At 53.7% G+C, this 23,287-nt stretch overlaps 3 protein-coding genes across 6 annotated transcripts in view; all 3 read left to right on the forward strand.

The window, feature by feature from the left end:
- On the forward strand, positions 4,163-6,831 carry APOC4 (apolipoprotein C4). The gene is made up of 3 exons (XM_018062564.1): positions 4,163-4,312; positions 5,486-5,711; positions 6,626-6,831. The coding sequence occupies exons 1-3, from the start codon at positions 4,237-4,239 to the stop codon at positions 6,789-6,791; spliced, it is 468 nt and encodes a 155-aa protein (XP_017918053.1). The 5' UTR covers positions 4,163-4,236; the 3' UTR covers positions 6,792-6,831.
- On the forward strand, positions 6,956-9,469 carry APOC2 (apolipoprotein C2). Of its 4 annotated transcripts, none has more exons than XM_018062565.1 (4): positions 6,956-7,391; positions 8,646-8,721; positions 8,863-9,061; positions 9,224-9,469. In XM_018062565.1, the coding sequence occupies exons 2-4, from the start codon at positions 8,667-8,669 to the stop codon at positions 9,312-9,314; spliced, it is 345 nt and encodes a 114-aa protein (XP_017918054.1). In that variant the 5' UTR covers positions 6,956-7,391; positions 8,646-8,666; the 3' UTR covers positions 9,315-9,469. The 4 variants fall into 4 exon arrangements, with proteins under 4 accessions (XP_017918054.1, XP_017918055.1, XP_013832559.1 ...); XM_018062566.1 differs by having other exon boundaries at positions 6,978-7,391; positions 8,902-9,061; XM_013977105.2 differs by lacking the exon at positions 6,956-7,391 and having other exon boundaries at positions 8,392-8,721.
- The window catches only part of CLPTM1 (CLPTM1, transmembrane protein), a 28,037-nt gene continuing 20,728 nt past the window's right edge, over positions 15,979-23,287 (forward strand). Inside the window, exons 1-2 of the mRNA XM_018062567.1 lie at positions 15,979-16,215; positions 22,498-22,610. Of these exons, the coding sequence (XP_017918056.1) occupies positions 16,033-16,215; positions 22,498-22,610 (296 nt within the window). The 5' untranslated portion in view covers positions 15,979-16,032. The remainder of the gene's footprint in view (positions 16,216-22,497; positions 22,611-23,287) is intronic.

Consider the following 23,287-nt stretch of genomic DNA (forward strand, 5'->3'; position numbering starts at 1 on the left):
AGAGGTTTTTTTTTAAAAAAAAAAACCAAAACCCTGTTGTACATTATATGTGGGGGCTTCCTTGGCGGCTCAGTAGTAAAGACTCTGCCTGCAGTGCAAGAGATCCAGGTTCGATCCCTGGTTTGAGAAGATCCCCTAGAGAAGGAAATGGCAACCTACTCTCACGTGGGAAATCCCCTGGACAGAGGAGCCGGTGGGCTACCGGCCACGGGGTTGCAGAGTCTGACACAACCGCACGTGCACACATTGCACACACATTATATGAAAGTTATTATGAGAGCAAATCCTAAGAGTTCTCCTCACAAGAAATTTTTCTTTGCATTTCTCTAATTTTGTATCTATACGAAATGTGGGTGTTTAGTAATCTTTACATGATGTATGTAAGTCAAATCATTATGCCGTACAACTTAGACAGTGCTGTATGTCCAGTTTACCTCAATAAAATCAGAAGAGGAAAAAAAAAAGTTAAACAAGGTTACCACATGGCCCGGCAATTGCATTCCTAGGTCTACAAACAGTTTCACACAAAAACTTGTACACACCTCTTAATAGTACTTTTATTCGTAATAGTCAAAAAAGTGGAAAACAGCCAAAAAATACCTATTAACTGATAAATGAGTAAATAAATCCATATAGTGTATGTATATCCATACACAGTGGAATATTATTCAGCCGTAAAATGGGCAAAGCCCTGGGAATTCCCTGGTGGTCCAGAGGTTAGGACACCAAGCCCTCACTGCCAAGGGCCAGGGTTTGATCCTTCGTCAGGGAGCTAAAATTCCACAAGCCTCAAAAAAAAAAAAAAAAAAAATCCAGGAGAAAAAAAAAAAAGGAACAAAGCACTGACACGCTGCAACAGGGAAAAACAATTAAAGGAGCCACCAGAAGAGACCTCATGTTATGATTCCATTCATATGAAATGTCCAGAAGTGGGAAACCTGCAGAGACACAGGATGAGATGGTTGGAGGTATCACCAACTCAAAGGACATGAGTTTGAACAAACTCTGGGAGATGGTGAGGGACAGGGAAGCCTGGTGTGCTGCAGTCCACGGGGTCACAAAGAGTCGGACATGACTGAGCAACTGAACAACAACAAAGAGAAAGCTGGTCAGTGGTTGCCCTGCCCTGGGGAGAAGGGGGTAGGAGTGAGGGCTAAAGGGTGTGGGGTTTCCTTTTGAGTGATGAAATGTTCTCTAATGAGATAATGGTGATTGTTGCAAACTTTGCGAATATACCAAAACTCATTGAATTGCACACTTTATTTATTTATTTATTTTTGGCATCACCACACTGCTTACAGGGATCAAACCCTGGTCCCCTGCAGGGAAGCGCAGTCTTCACCACTGGACCACCAGGGAAGTCTGAATTGTACACTCTAAAAGGGTGACTGTTATGGTATGTGAATATTTATTGTCTAAGTTTTTTGTTCTGTGTTTTCTTTTTCAAATATCTCAACTTTTATGATAAAATGAATGAATGGAGATCTTCCAGACAAAGGCAGAAAGTAGAGATGGAAGGGATATACCGATCTCTCTTCCACCCGACTTCCTTGCCACAACCCAGAGCAGCCAGGGAGGTGAGAGGTTAGGGGTGATGGAAGGGAAGGGAGTGTAGGATTTCATGGGACAGGGAGTGGAATCTGGATTGAAGCAGAGACCCGGGAGTGGACAGAGTGGTTGGGAGTCTGGCGGTGGGACTGACGATCTTGTGAACACAGAGGTTCAGGCTCAGAGATGCTCTCTGTCCCCAGACACACATGCTGAGATCTCAGGGCTCACTGCTCCCATTCCCCCATTCCCCCTTTGTGACCTCTCTGCCCCCCACCCTTCACCCACAGTTGTTTTTTTGAGCCACCCCTGAGGTCCACCCTGAACGACCTTCAGCCTGTTCCTGCCTTGGATGACAGAGATGGGCAAACATTGCAAGCAGGGAACAGCTCATGCTGACCTTGGAGCCCGGGCTGGGTCAGAGACCTTCCCCTCAGGGCCACCCACCCCTGGCCCGGCTTCCATCTGTCTCTTGCCCTCTAGGATTGGGGTGGGGGAAGTGAAGGCAGAGGTCGTTTCTGGCTTGGTTAGGCAGAGTGAAAGGGCTGGCTTCAAATTTACCACTTACTGGCTAGGGAGCCCAACCCCCACAGCTTCAGTTTCCTCACCTGTAAAATCAGAATGAAAAAGATGCCCACTTCGCAGGACTGAGGTTAATTCAGTGAGTTAATGCACCCCTGATGGGTAGCGAGCATCAGGAAACGCAAGCTTAATAATTAGCAGCGGGGTTGACAACAGGGCTTTGCAGTGTGTCTGGCGTTGTTAGGGTAAGTTAGGTAAACTATCTGCATAGGCACATAGTCCACGACTCTGGTTCGTGGATGAAGAAACAGGCCCGGAGACATTAAGCAACATACACCAGGTCACACAGCAGGAAGGAGGCGGAGCCAGACTCTGAACCCAACACCCCACTGCTTCCCCTAACACAACGCAAGGTGGGTTTTTTTCTCTTTCTTTTTTTTAATCATGGTAAAATATGTGACATCAAGTTTACCATTTGAACCATTTTTTAGGTGTACAGTTCAGTGGATTTAAGTAGATACACAATCTTCTGCAACCATGATCACTATCCATTTCCAGAATATTTTCATCATCCCAGTCGGAAACTGCAGGAAATTTTATTTCACTTATTATGGTCAGTGACTCAGACGGTGAAGAATCTGCCTGCAGTGCAGGAGACCGGGGTTTGATCCCTGGGTCGGGACGATCCCCTGGAGGAGGGAATGGCTACCCACTCCAGTATTCTTGCCTGGGAAAATCCTAGGGACAGAGGAGCCTGGCAGGCTACAGTCCATGGGGTCGCAAAGAGTTGGACACGACTGAGCTGCTAACACACGTTGTGAGTGAGGAACTCTAGGGAGCACTCATTGAGCACCACACGGGGCCCACTGGAATGGATGGCATTCTGGAAGGCCTCTTGATCAGTTCTGTACAGTCATTCAGGTTGTGGCCACAGTTCGATTGTCAGACTGCGTGTGTGCTTAGTCACTCAGTTGTGTCCAACTCTGCGATCCCACAGACTGTGGCCCGCCTGGCTCCTCTCTCCATGGGATTCTCCAGGCAAGAACACTGGAGTGGGTTGCCATTTCCTCCTCCAGGGATTGCTGGAATCACCACATAAAAACACAGGATGCCTGGTTAGATTTGGGTTTCAGATACACAACCAATAAATTTTAGTATACTTCCCAAATACCGCGTGGGACATATTTATACCAAAAAAAAAATTTCATTATTTCTCTGAAATTCAAATGTCACCGGGCGTCCTGTATTTTATCTGGCTCCCTTAGACAAAGGAATCCAGCCCGTGGTTTCTTGGCTACATTGTGCACCCTGGCTCACAACTCAAGTCTGCCGGGAGAAAAAGGCTCATTTTCTCTCTGTCTGGTGTTTGACCGAAGCCTGATGTTGACAACCTCCCACTAAGCTCTCCCTCACAGGGCCGCACTTGGCTTTCATGTGGACCCTGGGAGGCAGACACTTACTGCTATACCCATTTTACAGATGGAGACTTTGAGCCCAGAGAAGGGAATATATTCACCCTGATCAAGCGGTGAAGGTGTGTCTGGCTCTATAGCCCAGTGGCTAAGGGATCTCAGAGACAAAAGAAAGAATAGGCAACTCTGATCTGTGAGCACCTTTGTTGCCAGCTTCCACAGTAAGAATCTTCCTTAGGAAGTCCTTGGGGGTTCAGTGGTTAAGAATCTGAACTTCCAGTGCAGAGGGTGTGGGCTGGATCCCTGGTCCAGGAACTAAGATCCCACATGCCACAGAGTGCAACCAAATAAAATAAAAGTTTTAATTTTACAAACTTAAAATATCTAATTTCCCTTGTTATCACATCATTTAATTTACGTCCTAAAGTACGGATTTGGGGCACATTTTACGGAGGAGGAAACTGAGGCCCCAAAGGGCCTGTCACAAGAGGTGGAGCCAGGATTTGAACTCAGTTCAGCTCAGGAGGCCAAAGAAACTTCTGTCTTCCCCTGTCAGGTTAGGGTGGTGGGAGGGTAGGAAGGAGGCCAACAGGGGCGGGCATGGCCTCTGACTGTCATTGTCACCTGGCCCCCTCTCTCTCTGAAGTCCTTGCCAAGGGGCGTGAGGAGGTGGCCAGGGGAGGGCTCTGCTCAGTGCAGCCTGCCCCTCCCCCAGCCCGGAGAGCTGAGCTCAGAGGGACAGAGGCCCCCAGAAATGTCGTTCCCTGGATGCAGGCCCCAGGCCCTGGCCTCCCTCTCCTTCTGCGTTCTGGTCCTGGCCTGTGTCGTGGGTGAGGAAGAGCCGGGGGTGGGGTACGGGGACCCTGCAGCAGCCTGGGGTGTGAGTGTGCTCGACTGTGAGGCATGCAGATCTGTGCGCGTGTCTGGGAGTCTGTGTCAGGGGTGGCTGGCTGTGTTTGAAAAGTGTGTACACGGGGTTGGTACAGATGACCCTGCCATGAATTTGCACTTGTGTGTGTGTCAGCAAAAGAGCATGCAGGTGAGGTAAACGTGTGTGTGAACACGCATTTGTATGCTTGTGGGCACGTGTGTGTCTTTAGGGGGTAATTATGCAAAAGATTTGAGGGTTAGCGGGTGGGAGAGTGTCTGTGTACTGCTGTGTGAGTATGTCTGGGTTCTGCATGTGCAGTTCTTCAGTTTTATTGCTTTGGCCATGCCACGAGGCATGTGGGATCTTAGCTCCCCAACCAGGGATGGAACCCGTGCTCCCTGTATTGGAAGCGCAGAGTCTTAACCACTGGACTAAGGAAGTCCCTCTGCACATGCATTTAAAATATCACTATGTACACAGTGCCTCCGATGTGCCGGAAACCAGTTCTCCGTGTTAACCCTGAGCTCTCACAGTAATCCTATAAGCTAGGTCCTGTCCCGAGCCCATTCTACAGAAGGGGAAATTGAGCTTTGAAGAGGTTAAGTCATTGGCCAAGGGCACCCCACTGGTCGCATGGGTGCCTCCATATATGTCTGTAAACATGTACCCGTGTGATGCTGGTCTCTGTAGGTGAGGCTTTGCCCAGGTGTAGGGGTGCCGGACTGACAGGTGTATGTGATTCCTGGTAGAACCCCTGGCCCACCAGCCTGACACACGGCTTTGCCAACCTCCGTCCCTGGGGACATCCCTCACTGCCCATGGAGGTCGTTCAGACCGTGTGGGTGGGGTCGCAGGAGAAGAGGAGGCAGCAAGATCAGCTATCGAGGGAGGCATGGAGGGGCAAGCGTTACAGACTGCGGGAGGATGCTTCAGGCAGATGGAGGGCTGATGGGGGTCTCGGGCACAGGGGGTGAGAGGAGATGACCGATGGATGGAGGGGGGCGAGGGGTCAGAGGAACAGAGAAGGCAGTGGGAGGACTCCAGGAGTGATAGCGACCCCGAGCATGGAGGGAAGGGGAGAGGGACAGGTTCAGGGGCCCGGTTGTCCAAGTTGTCCTCTGGTCCCACCTAGCATGCCAGCAAGAAGAGCCTGAGGGGACCCTGAGCCCCCTGCCAGCACCAGCCAGTACTTCCCAGAGCCAGGTTCCAGGCAAGGTGAAGGAGCAAAAAGAGCCGGAGAGGACCCTGAGCCCCCCGCCAGCACCAGCCAGGAGTTCCTGGAGCCTGGTTCCAGGCAAGGTGAAGGAGTGGGTGGAGCCGCTGGTGAACAGGACCAGAGAGAAGTGGAAGTGGTTCTGGTGAGTGTGCAGAAGGGGACTGGGGGCCTGGCTCTCAGAGAGGGGGAGGGGCAGGGGGGCGGGCTAGGGGGAGGAGGGGCTGGGGGCCTGGACCTCTGGGTCTAGGGGAGGAGGGGCTGGGGGCCTGGACCTCTGGGTCTGGGGAAGGAGAGGCTGGGGGCCTGGATCCTGGCTCTGGGCAGGAGGGGCTGGAGGTCTGGATCCCTGGGTCTGGGGAGGAGGGGCTGGGGGCCTGGACTCCTGGGCCTGGGGGAGGAGAGGCTGGGGGCCCGGACTCCTGGGCCTGGGGGAGGAGGGGCTGGGGGTCTGGATCCTGGGTCTGAGGGAGGAGGGGCTGGGGGTCTTGACCCCTGGGTCTGGGGGAGGAGGGGCTGGGGGCCTGGATCCTGGGTCTGGGGGAGGAGGGGCTGAGGGCCTGGATTCCTGGGCCTGGGGGAGGAGGGGCTGGGGGCCTGGATCCTGGGTCTGGGGGAGGAAGGGCTGAGGGCCTGGACTCCTGGGCCTGGGGGAGGAGGGGCTGGGGGCCTGGACTCCTGGGCCTGGGGGAGGAGGGGCTGGGGGTCTGGATCCTGGGTCTGGGGGAGGAGGGGCTGAGGGCCTGGGAGTCTGGATCCTGGGTCTGTCTGGGGTAGGAGGGTCTGGGGGTCTGGATCCTGTGTCTGTCTGGGGTAGGAGGGGCTGGGCGTCTGGATCCTGGGTCTGGGCTCCTGGGTCTGGGGGAGGAGGGACTGTGCCCAAACTCGTGGGTTTCCAGGAGCAGGATGGGTTGGGGGCAGGGCTGTGACGCTGGGTCTGAGAAGGATGGAGGTAAGTGTTGAGAGCGGGGGCTCCTGGGTCAAAGGGAGGAATGGGTGAACTGAGCAGAAGTCTCGGGGGCTATCTGCGGTCTCCACTGTGAATCCCCTCCCTTCCAGGGGCCCCACGGCCTTCCGGGGCTTCATGGAGACCTACTACGATGACCATCTGAAGGGCCTGGGCTCTCGTGCCCAGGCCTGGCTGCGAAGTTCCAAGGATAGCCTCCTGAACAAGGCCCACAGTCTGTGTCCCCAGCTGCTCTGCAGGCCTAGCGACCAAAATTAAAGCGTCACACCCTCTGCAATAAACAAGTTCTCCTGTGTGTGTCCCTGTCCCAGTCCCTCCTGGCCTCGCCAGAGATAACCCCCCATCCCCCTCCAGAGGTTAAGGGGTGGAGGAAGTGACACGTGGCAGGAGCAACAGTGGGGGTGGGGGTGGGGAGGGGAAGGACTGGGAGGCCCCGAGGGATGACCCCACCCGGCCCTCAGTGCTGGACCCACCACTGCCAGCTTATGGGTGGCAGAGGACTTCAGGCTTCTCTGTTTGGGGTGGAGGGTGAAGGCTGGAGAGCAGTTAGCAAGCCCCCCACCCCTGCCAGCCGCCCCTCCTTCAGAGCTCTGCCTTCCCCTCCCACGCGATGGAGACCCCAGACCTGGTGCCTGGTAGGCACCCAGAACCCCCGACCCCTCCACAGCCCCCCATTCAACCTGTCTCCCTCTCTGTCCCCACGCCACCTCCCCCCCAACTCTCCCCCTCCCATCCCCACAGTCCTGTTGGCCAGGACTTTGGCCGAGGCGTCGAGGTGGGGGTGGAGGGGTGGATCTCAAGAGCTATAAAGCCTTTCTCTGCCCATTTGGAGCTGCTGAGGACAGCCGCCAGAGTCTGGTAAGAGAGGGGACAGAAGTGGGGGGGGGGCGGGGGACAGCAGGAGCGGGCCAAGATTGTTAGATCAGAAACTGCAAAAGTCAAGATATTAGATTCCAAGGAACTCCCTGGCCGTCAAGTGGTTAAGACTCCGAGCTCCCAATGCAGGGGGCACGAGTTCGATCCCTGGTTGGAGAACTAAGACCCCGCATGCCGCTTGGCTCAGCCTTTAAAAAAAAAAAAAAAAATCAGTTCCAGTTTTAGAATCATGGAATTTAGGGAATTCTCTGGTGGTCTAGTGGTTACGGCTGGGCACTTGCATTGCTGGGGGCCTGGGTTCTGTGCTGGGAGTGAGAACTTAAATCTCGCAAGCTGAGCATGCAGCATGGCCGGGGTTAAAAAAAAAAAATCATGGAATTTAAAAACTGTAGAATGTCTGTGTGTGCTAATCCTCCTCCTGTCAGATGTCAACCTCCAGGCCGCAGTCTCTGAAACATGGCGGGTGATGTGATGGGTGGAGGCTGATGTGATGGGTGGAGGGTGATGTGATGGACTGACCCCTGTTGTCCCTGAGTGACTCCCTCCCAGGGTTGGGATCAAGATGACTCTGGAATGTGGGTAGAACAGGGCCCAGAGCAGAGGAAACTCACTCATCCAAGCGGTGGCTCTTAACCCAGACTGTGGCACGTGGCCCTGTACTGACTGGGTCTTAACATAAAAGCCACCCCACTGCTGAGGCTTTCCCGGGCTACACAGCACACCCTCTGCATTCCAGAGCACTTATTAGAGGGAGACAGGCACTATACTTCTTCATTCATTTGACGTTTGCTCCTTGCATTTCTCTCTCACGTTGGCTTCCTGAGGGCAAGGGCCACTGTGTTCATGGCTGGGCCCAGAACTGCGCCTGGCACACAGTAGGTGCTGAAGAAATGCTTTTTGAATGAATGAATGTTAGAAATCAGATGTTGCGGGGAATTCTCTGGTGGTCCAGTGGTTAGGGCTTGGCAGTTTCAGTGCCAGGCCTGGGTTCAGTCCCTAGTCGGGGAACTAAGATCCCATAAGCCATGCAGCACAACGGAAAGAAAAGAAAAGAATTACGATGTAACAATCAGGAAGCAGGAGTAGCATCATGGAATATTAGGAAGTGAGGCTCAAGTCATTGGGAACTTGACTCAGGTGGGGAGGAAGGGGAGAGGGGGTCCTAGGCCCGTATCCCTGAGGCCCGGAGACCCCAGGACCAGATGCCTCCCATGGTCCTGCCCCCACCCGCCTCAGTGTTCCAGGTCTCCTGACGCCATGGGCACGAGATACTTCCTGGTCGGGTTTCTCATCCTCCTGGTGTTGGGATTCGGTGAGTGGGGTTGAGTGGGGTTGGTAGGGGAGGTGGGGATGCCAGGAGAGGGAGGAGCCCCGAGCATCCTCCCAGTCAGATTCTTGTGCCGCCCTGCCCCTGCCGATCCCTCTCCTTCCCTCTTTTTTCCTCCCCCTGCAGCAGGCCCCTCAGCTACCCTAACGCACTCTCCTCCTGCAGAGGCCCAAGGGGCCCATGTTCCCCAGCAAGACGAGGCCTCCAGCCCTGCCCTGCTCACCAAGATGCAGAAGTCACTCCTAGGTTACTGGGATACAGCCAAGGCAGCCGCCCACAAGCTGTACAAGAAGACATACCTGCCCACCGTGGATGAGAAAATCAGGTATCACCTGCCCCCCACCCACACCCCAGGAGCCCGGAGTCCCAGACCCCAGCCCCTCTTCCCCCAGCCCCAGGAGTCCAGACCCCCAGCCACCCATCCCTCAGACACAGGGTCCAGACCCCCAGCCCCTCCTCCCTCAGTCCGTCTGTCCTTTCTCCCCAGGGACATATACAGCAAAAGCACGGCAGCTGTGACCACCTATGCAGGGATTATTACTGACCAGGTCTTTTCCATACTGTCAGGAGAAGATTAACAGCTAGGCCCCCAATCACGGGGGAGTCCAGGCTCCGGCAACCCCCTGGGTCCCCTGATCTACACCTTTGCCCTCTTCCCTGGAACTCTCAGCATCCTGTTCCCAATTCTAGCCTGACTTATCAATAATAATAATAAAGCCAAGTTTATTCTTTTCGACGTCGTCACTTTTCTGAGACCTCAGGCTCCGAGAGCTGATGCCTGCCAGCCAACACTTATTGAGCACCTATCCTATGTACATCTTCCTAACCTGGTCAGTGACAATAAAGAGGTGAATAATAATAACGAATAATCATAACAACAATCATTAGAGACTGACCTTCACCCAGGTCTGGCTTTCTCATCCATTTTTTTTGGCCATGCCATGTGGCGCGTGGAATCTAGTTCCCTGACCAGGGATCGAACCTGTGCCACCTGCTGTGGAAGCACAGAGCCTGAACCAGTGGACCAACAGGGAAGTCCCAGATTCCTCATTTGTAAAATGATAAATGAATCAGTTCAGTTCAGTCACTCAGTCATGTCTGACTCTGCGACCCCATGGACTGCAGCACACCAGGCCTCCCTGTCCACTGCCAACCACCAGTTTACTCAAACTCACATCCACTGAGTCGGTGATACCATCCAACCATCTCATCCTCTGTCATCTCCTTCTCCTCCTGCCTTCAATCTTTCCCAGCATCAGGTAAATGAATACAGCTTACTTACAGTGGCCTCTGACTGTGTCTGGGGCCTGGACTGACACTTTGTAAAAATTTATGTATTTTCAAGTGAAGGATAATTACTTTGCAATATTGTGTTGGTTTCTGCCATTCATCAACATGAATCACTGGGCTGACACTTTAAATATGCCATTGCAGAGAGGTGTTCAATGGCCCTGTGGCAGAGGGGAGAGTGGTGCCCATGAGTCATTGCTGAGTGTGGGAAGGCAGTGCCCAGGTTGGCTGGGACCCAAGAAGGCAGATCTGTAAAAGCTGTGTTCTGTGCCAGTTCCTATACATTGCCCCCCACCCCCGCCCTGCACCCCGTCATGTATTTATTGAGACACAACCAGGCGCTGGAGACACGGCAGGGAAAAAGACAGGGCTGCCTTCATCAGTTCAGTTCAATTGCTCAGTCGTGTTCGAGTCTTTGCGACCCCGTGATCTGCAGCACGCCAGGCTTACCTGTCCATCACCAACTCCCGGAGCTTGCTCAAATTCATATCCAACTTGGTGATGCCATCCAACCATCTCATCCTCTGTCGTACCCTTCTTCTCCTGCCTTCAATTTTCCCCAGTATTAGGGACTTTTCCAATGAGTCAATTCTTTGCATCAGGTGGCCAAAGTATTGGAGTTTCAGCTTCAGCATCAGTCCTTCCAATGAATATTCAGGACTGATTTCCTTTAGGATTGACTGGTTTGACCTTGCCTTCACATGACCCCTCAAAAAGGTACTGATTGGGTCCTGACCCAGCTTTATACGGTTTTACTGCTTACAGCTTGGCAGTATGCTTTTTTAGCTCTTCTTACTAGCAAGAGTAATAATGTTTCCTGAGCTCCTATTCAGGACCAGAAACTCTTCCATCCTGAGTCACAAATAGAGGGGCTGAGGGGAAAGGGTGGGAGGCAGAGACGATCCATGGAAAAGATAACTTCAGACAGCAATGCAGGTGATGAAGAAAAGGTGAAGAAGTGAGGAAAGAGTTCAAGATCTAGGTGCAGCCACCTTGGATAGGGGTCACAGGGAGCATACTCTAAAGGATGCAGCTGGGCTGGTCACAGGGTACCTGGAGTTGCAATGAAGTGTGGTAAGGACAATTGCTGATGGAAAGTAGGGGGAGGGGAGGGGAGTATTCACTTGGCTCCCAGGTCTGAACGGATGGACTCTATCCTCTGGTATCTGGGCAGTGGGGAATTACCAGCCAAAAGCACAGAGGGTGAATTAAGAGCAGAGGCCCTGCAGTCTGAGGGAGGACAGTGCTGGGGCCCATGGGTGGAGGGGGCGAAGGGCCTGGACTCCCACATCTGGAAGGACTGGAGAGTGGGTCCTGTGCCCCCAAGTCCCATGGGTCGGGCTACCGGCCTCTGAGGATGCAGGGCCTATAGTCTGCTAACAGACTTGACATTAGCTTCCGGCCAGCCTTTTCATCTCTCTTGGGGCAGTTTTCCCAGTCCTGGGGCTGGGCAGCTGTGAGTCCAGCAGAAAACAGGGGCCTTGGGGAGGGGTTGTGGGAAATGCCCCCAAAGTCCCTAGGGCCTGGGAAGAACTGAAGCTGCCAAGCCCAGTGGGTGATGGGGCAGGGGGGGACCCTGGATGAACAATCCCTGCTCTGTCCACTTGTTTCCCACAGACTCAAGCCAAACCAAACCACTGCCCAGGCTAGTTCTGTTTCCAACCAATCCTGGTGTACTTCCCAGACTCCTCCTTCCTTTCTCAGGCACCCACCCCCAATCACATTCCCTTCAGGACCCCGGGAGTCGAGGCCCCCCAAACTCCTCCTCTCCCGGAATTCAGGACCCTCAATCCGTTCTCCTCGGGGACCCAGAAGTTCAGGCCCCCAGCCCCCTGAGAATTTGAAATCTTACCCTCTGGTTGGTGTCGGGCGTCCCCTAGTGGAGCACAGAGTGGGTCTGATCGGTGATTGATTTAACAGGAATGGAAGTATTTACTTGGTCATTCAGTGGACATGGGGGAGGGCTTTACAAGGGCCCCATCTGCGGTCACAGCGTAGCTCAGAGCCCCTGGTGCTGCAACAGGGCAGGCCTCTGCGGTATATGAGGATGCTGGGGCGTCTAGTGCTGAGACCAATGATGGGGTAGCAGTGAAACTGGCTTTCTTTGGTCCTCTATTTAAATTTGTACACGTGGTTTTGCACTTTTAAAAAAGAGGTTCACAGGTACTTCCCTGGTGGTCCAGTGGTTAAGAATTTGCCTTCCAATGCAGGGGACGTGCGTTCGATCCCTGGTGGGGGAACTAAGATCCCACCGGCCTCAGGGCAACTAAGCCCATGCGCCACAAACTAGAGAGAAGCCCGTGCCACGGGGAAGATCCCAGGTGCGGCAAATAAGACTCACAGCTGTTTTTAAAGCCCGCAAAATCTCCATCTGCCCATCTTCTGGGAGACTTCATCATTATGTTCATCCCATCTCTAGACTTGAAGACTAGGCCTACAATTTCACAGAATCATTACTATCGTTAGTGTCTGTACTAGAAGGGGACAAGGCAAGACGTTTTCTAAGGTTTCTTCTTGTCCTTGTGCTGGCTCAGAGGTGAGTCATTCACTGCACTCAAGAGTTTCATCCTTTCACTCAGCAGTCATGCCCTGCGACAGAGCTGGAGACACGTGACCATGACGAAGACACACCCACCTCCATCCGTGATGACACGAAGTGGGCAGGGACGGGGTGGGAAGTCCAGGGATAGAGGAGGTCTGGGAGCTCAGGAGGGTTTCCTGGAGGACAGCTACTTTTGAGCTGAGGCCTGGAGGAAAGTGGAGAATGGCGTTAGTAAAACGTTAAATAAATATTTAAAATATCTCAATGCAAAGCCTGCTTTCCTTTCCAGACCATATGTAAAGTTCATAACCACAGGGCTTGATACTGATGACTTACTAAGGTCCACACTAAGTGAGGACGGGTGCCAGGTGCTTTACATTCTTTTACAGAGGGAAAAAATGAAGCCCAAAGGGAGAGGTCACTTGTCCGCAATCATTTAGCTGCTCCGCAGCACAGCCAAGGTTTAAACCCAGGTCAGACTTCCATCCAATTCACTGGTGAACGTTTCACAACTGCTAAGTCTTCTGTCCTCTCTGGGCCTCTATTACTCCTTCCTTGGGCCAAGGGTCTATCAACACATATCCGGAGCTGTAGCAAGTTATTGAAAAGGCATGGAGTTCTTTGAGTCCCTGAAGCGGAGTCCGCAGTGGCAGGCTTCGCTGGAATGCGAAGACCACGAGGGCTACGTGCCTGCGCATTAAACTAGGCAGCCCCAAGGCTTAGGGAGGGGCCGAGAGGGTCCAGTTAGAAAGTGTGGTGGCGTTGCTGGTGCTGCTAAGTCGCTTCAGTCGTGTCCGACTCTGTGCGACCCCATAGATGGCAGCCCACCAGGCTCCTCCGTCCCTGGGATTCTCCAAGCAAGAACACTGGAGTGGGTTGCCATTTCCTTCTCCAATGCATGAAAGTGAGAAGTGAAAGTGAAGTCGTTTAGTCTGAAATAGTAACTAAGCGCTCAGTGCTACAACCTAGGGAGGCTTGTCAGAGGAAAACAAAAGGTCAGAAAGAGAGGCCACCGAGTCTTGGTTCGAAGACCAGGAGAGTTCCTTTAACGCAGGAGGCGTGTGGTTCAAGCGGAGCGGTTCAATACGTTTACGGTGGCCGGGAAAGCTCGTGAAAGTTGAAATGAAAAGGATTTAAAGAATCCGCGGGGCGAAGCGGGCAGAATGACCCAGGAGGCTCATACAACTGAAAGGGGCGGAGTTACGCGAGAGGGGCAGAAAGAAGGGAGGCTGTGGCAAGCGTACATGTTCGCCAAGAAAGTCCTGGGAGTTCGGGGCACCCTACTGTTTGTTGTTGTTTCAGTTCAGTTTAGTTGCCCAGTCGTGTCCGACTCTTTGTGACCCCATGAACCGCAGCAAGCCAGGCCTCCTGTCCATCACCAACTTCCAGAGTCCACCCAAAACCATGTCCATTGAGTCGGTGATGCCATCCAACCATCTCATCCTCTGTCCTCCCCTTCTCCTCCTGCCCTCAATCTTTCCCAGCATCAGGGTCTTTTCCAATGAGTCAGCTCTTCGCATCAGGTGTTTGGCTCCATCCCTTCATTCTTTCTGGAGTTATTTCTCCACTGATCTCCAGTAGCATATTGGGCATCTACTGACCTGGGGAGTTCATCTTTCAATGTCCTATCTTTTTGCCTTTTCATACTGTTCATGGGGTTCTCAAGGCAAGAATACTGAAGTGGTTTGCCATTCCCTTCTCCAGTGGATCACATTCCGTTTACACTATTTCAAATCCTAAAGGATGATGCTGTGAAAGTGCTGCATTCAATATGTCAGCAACTTTTGAAAATTCAGCAGTGGCCACAGGACTGGAAAAGGTCAGTTTTCATTCCAATTCCAAAGAAAAGAAATGCCAAAGAATGCTCAAACTACTGCACAATTGCACTCATCTCACATGCTTGTAAAGTAATGCTCAAAATTCTCCAAGCCAGGCTTCAGCAATACGTGAACCATGAACTTCCAGATGTTCAAGCTTGTTTTAGAAAAGGCAGAGGAACCAAAGATCAAATTGCCAACATCTGCTAGATCATTGAAAAAGCAAGAGAGTTCCAGAAAAACATCTATTTCTGCTTTGACTATGCCAAAGCCTTTGACTGTGTGAATCACAATAAACTGTGGAAAATTCTGAAAGAGATGGGAATACCAGGCCACCTGACCTGCCTCTTAAGAAATCTGTATACAGGTCAGGAAGCAACAGTTAGAACTGGACATGGAACAACAGACTGGTTCCAAATAGGAAAAGGAGTACGTCAAGGCTGTATATTGTCACCCTGCTTATTTAACTTATATGCAGAGTACATCATGAGAAACGCTGGACTGGAAGAAGCACAAGCTGGGATCAAGATTGCCAGGAGAAATATCAATCACCTCAGATATGCAGATGACACCACCCTTATGGCAGAAAGTGAAGAAGAACTAAAAAGCCTCTTGATCAAAGTGAAAGAGGAGAGTGAAAAAGTTGGCTTAAAGCTCAACATTCAGAAAACCAAGATCATGGCATCCGGTCCCATCACTTCATGGCAAATAGATGGGGAAACAATGGAAACAGTGTCAGATTTTATTGGGGGGGGGGCTCCAAAATCACTGCAGATGGTGACTGCAGCCATGAAAAAAAAAGACGCTTACTCCTTGGAAGGAAAGTTATGACCAACCTAGACAGCATATTAAAAAGCAGAGATGTTACTTTGCCAACAAAGGTCCGTCTAGTCAAAGCTATGGTTTTTCCAGTAGTCATGTATGGATGTGAGAGTTGGACTATAAAAAAAAGCTGAGAGCAGAAGAATTGATGCTTTTGAACTGTAGTGTTGGAGAAGACTCTTAAGAGTCCCTTGGACTGCAAAGAGATCCAACCGGTCCATCCTAAAGGAGGTCAGTCCTGGGTGTTCATTGGAAGGACTGATGCCGAAGCTGAAACTCCAGTACTTTGGTCACCTGATGCGAAAATCTGAAAAGACTCCGATGCTGGGAAAGATTGAGGGCAGGAGAAGGGGATGACAGAGGATGAGATGGTTGGATGGCATCACCGACTCAATGGACATGAGTTTGGGTAGCCTCTGGAGGTTGGTGTTGGACAGGGAGGCCTGGCGTGCTGCGGTTCATGGGGTAGCAAATAATCAGACACGACTGAGCGACTGAACTGAACTGAGTCGCTAAGTCGTGTCTGACTCTTTGCGACCCCATGGACTGTATAGTCCGCCAGGCTTCTCTACCCATGGGATTTCCCAGGCAAGAAAACTGGAGCAGGTTACCATATCCTTATCCAGGGGAATCTTCCCTACCCAGGGATGCGAACCCACGTCTCCTACTTGGCAGGCGAATTCTTCACCACTGAGCCACCTGGGAAGCCCGAGGGTGTCTACTAGGTGAAAACGGGACCCGGCAGGACTAGGGTACGGCGGCTCGATTGGCCCTTTCATAGCCGGAAGCGGCTCCCGAGAGGCGTGGCTGAGGCGCTCTTGCGGGATGGATACGGTGGCCGGCGGGTCGGGCAAACGTGAAATCTCGCGCGATCGCGCTGGAGCCGTCCGGGACGGGGCGGTCCTGGCGGCGGGGGCGGGGACCCGGAGCGGGAAGATGGCGGCGGCGCAGGAGGCGGACGGGGCTGGCAGCGCCGTAGTGGCGGCCGGGGGCGGCAGCTCCGGTCAGGTACGGAGGCCGAGAGGGGCCTGAGGGGTTCTTCCCCACCCGGGGGGCCTCCCACGGGGCGTGTCCTGCCTCTTCTCACATAATCCTGTGCTCTGAGGGGTCCTTGCCCAGAGGGACCTTGAATAGCCGGCCCAGGCGGGGCCGGGCAGCCTGGGAGGCCGGACAGCGCGGGGAGCGGGGCCCTGTTGCGCGCCGGGTCCCCTGCATACTCGCGCCGGGCGGCCACCAGGCTCGCTGCTCGAGCCGACGAGACAGGGGCGCGGAGGGGCGCAGACTTGTACCCGGGCTCCCTGGGTTCTCGACTCCGCGGTTGCAGGCTCCCGGACCGTTCCTAGAGTGGTCTGGGGTTCACGGCGTGCTCCAGGGATGGGCAGTGATTGATTATTTTGGAGTTTTCTAACTCTGGGGAAGTCTGGTGATCATCGTGGTGAAAGGCACGCGCTGCGGAGACTGACAGACCCATTTTACAGACAGGAATCCAAGGAACAGACTAAGGCGTTTAGAGAAGGTCACCTAGGTTAGACTTGGGATCTGTTCCCTGTAGAAGTTACCCGCCGTTGCTGAAGCAGGGTGGTGGAGACTGAGATGGGTGTACTTTCAGCGTACAGGAGTCCTGTCGGGAAATTAATCCTGGCACTGACTTTTGACCCATTGCCACTTCAGCTGAACAAGCTGTAGAACATACTAGTTCAGGCAGCCACCCTTGAGATGTTTAGGGAGTCGATGGAGTGACAGCAGAGGTTCTGTCGACCCACCCACTGGGATGTCACTGACATGTGGGAGGCAGTACAGGTTGTGAGAAGAGAACAGATCTGAAGCTGACTCTGGGTGTGACCTTGGGCAAGTTCCTTTCCCCCCTTCATTTCTCCAGTGGTAAATGGAGGGATTGGTCAGGAGGGCCAGCCCTGTGAGAGCCCTGCTCTCTCTTCTCCTAGCCACGAGAGTGGCTCTAACCATGTCTGTTCATCAGGGGAGTGAGACAGAAGACAGGAGTATAAAGAAGTATAATCCTGGAGTGACAAGGGTGGAGACAGAAAAATCCATGTCAGGGACTGAGCGAGCCCAGTTCAGTTCAGTTCAGTTGCTCAGTCGTGTGCGACTGTTTGCGACCCCATGAATCGCAGCACGCCAGGTCTCCCTGTCCATCACCAACTCCCGGAGTTCACTCAGACTCAGGTCCATCAAATCAGTGATGCCATCCAGCCATCTCATCCTCGGTCGTCCCCTTCTCCTCCTGCCCCCAATCCCTCCCAGCATCAGAGTCTTTTCCAATGAGTCAACTCTTCGCATGAGGTGTCCAAAGGACTGGAGTTTCAGCTTTAGCATCATTCCTTCCAAAGAACACCCAGGGCTGATCTTTAGGATGGAGGAGGGGCAAATAATACCACCTGGGGAGGACGCTAGGGTGAGGTTTGTATGACAGAGCCAGCCTTCCTGGTCTGGATCTTTTCAGCATCTTCAACCAGGGCCTGGCCCCAAGGGTAGTCCTAGGAAGTGTTTGTCCCTGTCTTCAGGAGCCTTCCAGTCTCACTGAAAGAAGGCCTTTCTTTCTCTTGAGGTTCTGTTGATTGTTGCCTGGGGCAGTGTTCTGAGAGACCAGGGCTCAGTGTGCCCTGATTGCCCTGAGCTTACAGAAACCCGCCCCCACTCCACCCCTGCAAGATCTCTTGTCCGACTTCTATCCAGAATCTTTCAAGATTTATCCCTCTGCTTTCAGGATTAAGTTCAAATTCTTTGGCAGACCGAGGCGTTGCGTGATTTGCCTTTTTCCCCCTCAGACTCGACTGGGATTTCTCAGCTTACTGACATTTGGGGCTGGACAGTTCTTGGTAGGCGCTGTCCTGTATTTCGTATGATGTTTAGCAGCATCACTGGCCTCTACACGTTGGATGTCAGTAACACACAATGTCTCTCCCCCATTGTGGCAACCAAAATCATCTCCATATGTAGCTAAATGTCCCCTGGAGGGAGTGGCAGCGAGGAGGAGGCAAAATTGTCCCTGCCTGAGTCCCTGGACAAGAGGAGCATCAGCCACTGTGAAGCTCTTACTGTGAAACGAGGCACATGCCTCGCTGTCTCTTCTCCTAGCCTTTGCACGTGTTTCTCCCGTCTTTAACTGACTGATCCTTATCAGTCCTGGATATCGCAGGCATTCTCTCCCCGAGGAGCCTCTCTGACCCTCTCAGACTGGGTCAGGACTCCCACTGTCCCTGGGCTGCCCGGTGCCAGCCCTGCCCACTCTGGGTTGTCACTCTGTCTCCTCCGATGGACTGGGAGCCCCTGGAGGACAGAACGGGAACTGCCTTGGTCAGTGCTGTGTCCCCAGCACCGCCCAGCTCAGGAGTAAGCACGGAGCAGCTGCTCGGCACCTGTGGGATGAATGGATCTTGAGGCAGAGGCCGGGCTGAGGTGGAATTCCCAGTGTGGATCCAGGCAGTCAAAGAGGATGCCCCGAGTTCCTCCCAGCCCCAGCCTGGTCTCAGGGCTTCCGCTGCTTCCTGGGGCCCCTCCTCGGTGTTCTGGGGATGGTGTGAGACTGGGCACGCAGGTGTCAGAGCAGGAACTATGTCTTAGTCACTGCTGTGCCCTCGGCCTCCGCTGCCGTCTTTGCCTGGCTCCTGGGCGGACCCTCAGCGCTCTGCCCCAGCCAGCCTGCCCGTCCTTCAGCCAGGGCCTCAGACACCAGCTCACAGCTCTAATAATCATCCCTTCAGCTGATGCGGGTTGAGTCCCCGCTGCTTGTTAGTCCCCATGCTGATACTGGGGGTCAGCTGGGAACAGAGGCCCTGCGCTCTTGGAGCCCATGTATTGTTGAGGACTCGGGGGTGGGGTGGAGTTAGGGACAGGGACAGTGAGTAAGAGAAATAAGAGAGTATATACAAATAAGAACACATATAAGAAAAACATACAGCAGCCCAGGTGGTGATAAGTGCTGTGGCCAGAACTAAAGCTGGGGAGGAACATGGGAAGTGAGGGTTGGGTAAGGGGATTGTAACTTAAATACAGTGGTCTGGGAAGGGCTTTCTGAGGAGGCGACATGTAAACAAAGACCTACTGGAGATGAGAGAGGGAGTCACACAGACCATGGGGGAAAGCCCTTCAGGTGGAGAGAACAGCCAGTGCAAAGGCCCTGAGGCAGAAGAGGCCTGGGGTGACGAGGGAACAGTGGGGAGGCTGGCCTGTCTGGAAGTGGTGACTGAGGGGAGGCGGGTGAGAGCAGACGGGCATGGAGGGTCGTGCCAGGCCTCAGAGGGCCACGGTGAGAGCTGTGCCTTTACTGTGAGAGGAGGGGGAGCCGCGAGAGGGCTGCCTTTCTACTAGGGTGTAATTTGGCGCCTGTGGTCAGTGTGGCGTTCAGAAGCTGTCTGCCTTTCTGCGGTTGTGCGGTGCAGACCCCAGTGTGGTCTGAGGATGTTCCCGGCCTCTCAGAACCCTCCCTGGTTCCCTTCTGCATGTTCTCTGCCCCAGCAGTGGTCCTTTTTGTGGCTCAGTAGTATTCCATTGTGCCCATCCAGCACAGGTCACTCATCAAAAGACTCTTTTGTGGGTTGCTTCTGGCTTTATGTATAACACTGCTGTGAACATTTGTATATAAACTGTTGTGTGGATGCATGTTGTGAATTCTCTCGGGCAGAGAGCTCAGAGTGGGATTGCTGGCTTGGTTGGGAGCATACTTAGCTTTTAAGCATCTGCCGGATTTTTCAAAGCAGCAGCTCTGTGTCTCCCACCAGCAGCGTACGGCTCTTCCACTTTCTCCACATCCTCACCAGTGCTTGTGCTTGTCCCTCTGTTTGATTACAGCCATCCTGGTGATTTGGTTTCCCTTTGCATTGCCCTGGGAGGGTTTCCAGGCCAGCTTGTCCACCACCATGGGTAGGATAACAGACCTGAGAGGCAGCCGGGTGCTGAGGTGCTCAGTGTGTGACTCTTTGCAGCCTGTGGCTCCTCTGTCCATGGGATTTTCCTGGAAAGAATACTAGAATGAGTTGCCATTTGCTGCTCCAGGGGATCGTCCCAGCCCAGGGATTGAACCCACGTCTCTTGTGTCTCCTGTGCTGGCAAGTGGGCTCTTTACCACTGGCATCGCCTGGGAAGCCAGCCAGACATGGGTTCAAATCCTGGCCTGACTTCAAGCTTCCTTTTCTTGGCCTGGAATCAGCTCAGACCTGCTGGAAACCCTTGCCCCCTTTCCCCAACCCCTACCCTGTGTCGCCAGGAGCAAGGCTAGCCCTGAACTCTGCATGAAGGTTCCTGTGCCTGTTTGACCTCTCCTGCCCCTTGGCCAAGCCTTTGCCCACACCTTTTCTCTCCCTCAGATGCCCTTCATCCAAACAGCAAAGACAGCTCCTCGGGAGGCCTCCTCGACCACCCGGCCACCCCTTTGTCATCACCCCTCTGCTTGTTTCCTCCGGAACACATCCCCGTTTACCATTGTTAATTATCCTGTTTACTTTTCTGCCAGCGTGCTTCCCTCTAGACCCCGAGCTCCAGGAGGGCAGGGCCCAGAGCTGTGTGGCCAGCACCAACCCCACCACCCAGCACCAGGCCTGGTGTTTGGGAGGTAACTTGTTTTGACATGCGAAAGAAATCTTTACTGCCCTAAATGTATGGTATTATCACAGCCTGGCCCCTGGGTCAGAGAGGTGAAGTGTCAGTGAGGGGAAACGACACGCCCAAGATCTCACAGCCGGGAACTGTGGGACCAGACTACAGCCTGGGTCTCCTGGACTCCAGAGCCTCCACCTTTGACCCCAGTGCTGGGTGCCGCCCCCACTTCAGGAGGTGAAAGGAGAGCACTGTCACTGGTGAAGGGGACCGGAAATGACAAGTGATGCATTTAACAAACACTGGCCTTGGCTTGTGGCAGCCTCATCTGGCTGGCGGGGCCTCTGTCTTCCGCTCTTGGCATTTGCAGCTGACGGAAGGCAGAGGAGCAGCTTTGGGGCAGGAGGGAGAGAACTAGGGGGGCCCAGGAACAGGCAGACGTGAGTGGCTTGGGTGTTCAGGGCGGGCCCTTGAGGCAGCATTTGTTGATTTTCCAGGTGTTTATTGAGCTCCTGCTCTCTGCCAACGCTGGGCGGGGCAGTGCTCCCACCTAAAAGCGATCATGAGAGTCCCGGTTGTCTTCTTAAAAGCCGGGGGGTGAGGGGACAGCCATTGGGAGGGAATAGGGCAGGACAGGGGAGCTAGCAGGTGCAAAGACAGGGGCGGGAAGAATTTCCCTATCTCAGGCCCTTCCACTCTGACGTCATGACACTCTCTGCATCTGAGTTTCCCTGTCTGTCTTTATTTCTTTCTTAAAGAATTTAGTTTCGGCGGGGCCGGGTCTTGGCTGCTGCGCGTGGGCTTTCTCCAGCCGTGATGAGCAGGGGCTTTTCTTCGGTTGCGGTGTGAGGGCATCTCTCTGTAGTGGCTTTTTTTGTTGCGGAGCTCGGGCTCTAGGGCACTCAGGGTTTAGTTGCTCCTGGGCATATGGCATCTTCCAGGATCAGGGATCGAACCGGTGCCCCTTGCATTGCAAGGCAGATTCTTAACCACTGGACCACCAGGGAACCCCCTGAGCTGCTGTTTCTAAGTGAAGACTCTGTTTTTGGGCAGCCCTGCCTGGCCTGCCCACCCCTCTGTCATCCTGCCGCCATCCTTCCTGAGTGACCCAGACACGTGGTGGCTTAGGCTCCCCGAGCCTTGTTTGCCCGCCTGCCAGGTGGAGATGTTCCTGGTTTTGGCCTCACAGGCGGTCTGAGCCATGTACAGGTCACGTACATCTGCCTGCCTCACGCTCCGGCTGTGGTTGCATTTCTCTGTGTCTGTTTCACTTGCTGGATCTGGAGCCCTTGGAGGGAGGGGTCCCCCACAGGGCTGGCCACAGAGGAGGCATCGTGACTTGTTTGCATAGGGAAGGACCTTTCCAATCAACCCTAGCCTCGCACAATCTGACGCCTCCTACATGACCCCTTCTGCACTGTCCCCGGTGGGCACCTCAAATCCTGGGAGCATCCTGGCCGCCAGAGCACTGGCCTGTCCTCCGAGTCAGACTGTCTCTCTCACCTTCACGTGTGCACCTGCGGCTTCCCTCATTGCCTCCCCTGCGCCGGCCAGCTGGTTATAACTTAGGGCTCAGCTCTGGCGTCTACTCCTCCAGGACTGCTCTCTGACTCAGGCTGGGCCAGGGGCCCCCTCTGTGCTCCGCCCTTGCTGGGCCTCAGCACATGGTGGCACCTGCGACAGCCTCGGTGCATCAGGATGTGTCCTCCATCCTCACTCTGGGCTCTGTCCCCGCAGGTGACCAGCAATGGCAGCGTCGGGAGGGACCCGCCAGCAGAGACCCAGCCCCAGAACCCACCGCCCCAGCCAGCACCCAACGCCTGGCAGGTCATCAAGGGCGTGCTGTTCAGGTGAGTGGATGCGGCTTTGGTGGCGTTCACCGGCAAAAGCTCAAATAGGAAAGCGTAAAGAGGGCATCCTCTGGCAGTGCCGTGGTTAGGACTCTGTGCTTCTGCTGCTGGGGGTGGGAGTTCAATCCCTGGTCAGGGAACTAAGCGCCCGCAAGCCTCATGGTACGACCAAACAAAAGTTAAAGAAAGAAGAGAGAGGAAAGAATCACTGAGAATGGCCATCATCACTGTATTGTGGAGACCCTTTCTATTTTTGCATAATTCTGGAGGCTCAAAGTCTTGAGATTGAGGTGTCAGGCTGTGTCGTCCCCTCTGAGGCCTCTCTCCTCGGCGTCTGGCTGGCCGTCTTCCTGTGCCTTCACCAGCCCTTTCCTCTGCCTGCGAGTCTGTGTCCTAATCTGCTCTTCGTATGTGGGCCTCAGTCTTGTGGGATTGGGGCCCACCCTGAGTAATGACCTCACTCAGCCTTAATCACCTCTTCAAAGGCCCCATCTGCCCGTACTGGCACTGAGATGCTGAGGGTTAGGACTGCCAACACGTGAACATGGGGTGGGGTGGGGTGGGGACACAATTCAGCCACAACATTTGCATTACATAAAATCTAGCATTTTAACTTTTTATATTTTGGCCGCACTGCAAGGCACATGGGATTTTAGTTCCCCGACCAGGGATGGAAC

The sequence above is a fragment of the Capra hircus genome, chromosome 18 (assembly GCF_001704415.2).
Source record: "Capra hircus breed San Clemente chromosome 18, ASM170441v1, whole genome shotgun sequence".
Classification (NCBI taxonomy): domain Eukaryota; kingdom Metazoa; phylum Chordata; class Mammalia; order Artiodactyla; family Bovidae; genus Capra; species Capra hircus.

Excerpts from the sequence above, each read along its gene's own strand:
- APOC2 (XM_018062565.1), top strand. The coding sequence starts at position 8,667 with ATGGGCACGAGATACTTCCTGGTCGGGTTTCTCATCCTCCTGGTGTTG. Across the intron at positions 8,722-8,862 it reads CCTCCTGGTGTTGGGATTCG|CAGGCCCCTCAGCTACCCTA; the intron begins GTGAGTGGGGTT and ends CTCCCCCTGCAG. Across the intron at positions 9,062-9,223 it reads ACCGTGGATGAGAAAATCAG|GGACATATACAGCAAAAGCA; the intron begins GTATCACCTGCC and ends CTTTCTCCCCAG.
- APOC4 (XM_018062564.1), top strand. The coding sequence starts at position 4,237 with ATGTCGTTCCCTGGATGCAGGCCCCAGGCCCTGGCCTCCCTCTCCTTC. Across the intron at positions 4,313-5,485 it reads GGTCCTGGCCTGTGTCGTGG|CATGCCAGCAAGAAGAGCCT; the intron begins GTGAGGAAGAGC and ends GGTCCCACCTAG. Across the intron at positions 5,712-6,625 it reads GAGAAGTGGAAGTGGTTCTG|GGGCCCCACGGCCTTCCGGG; the intron begins GTGAGTGTGCAG and ends CCTCCCTTCCAG.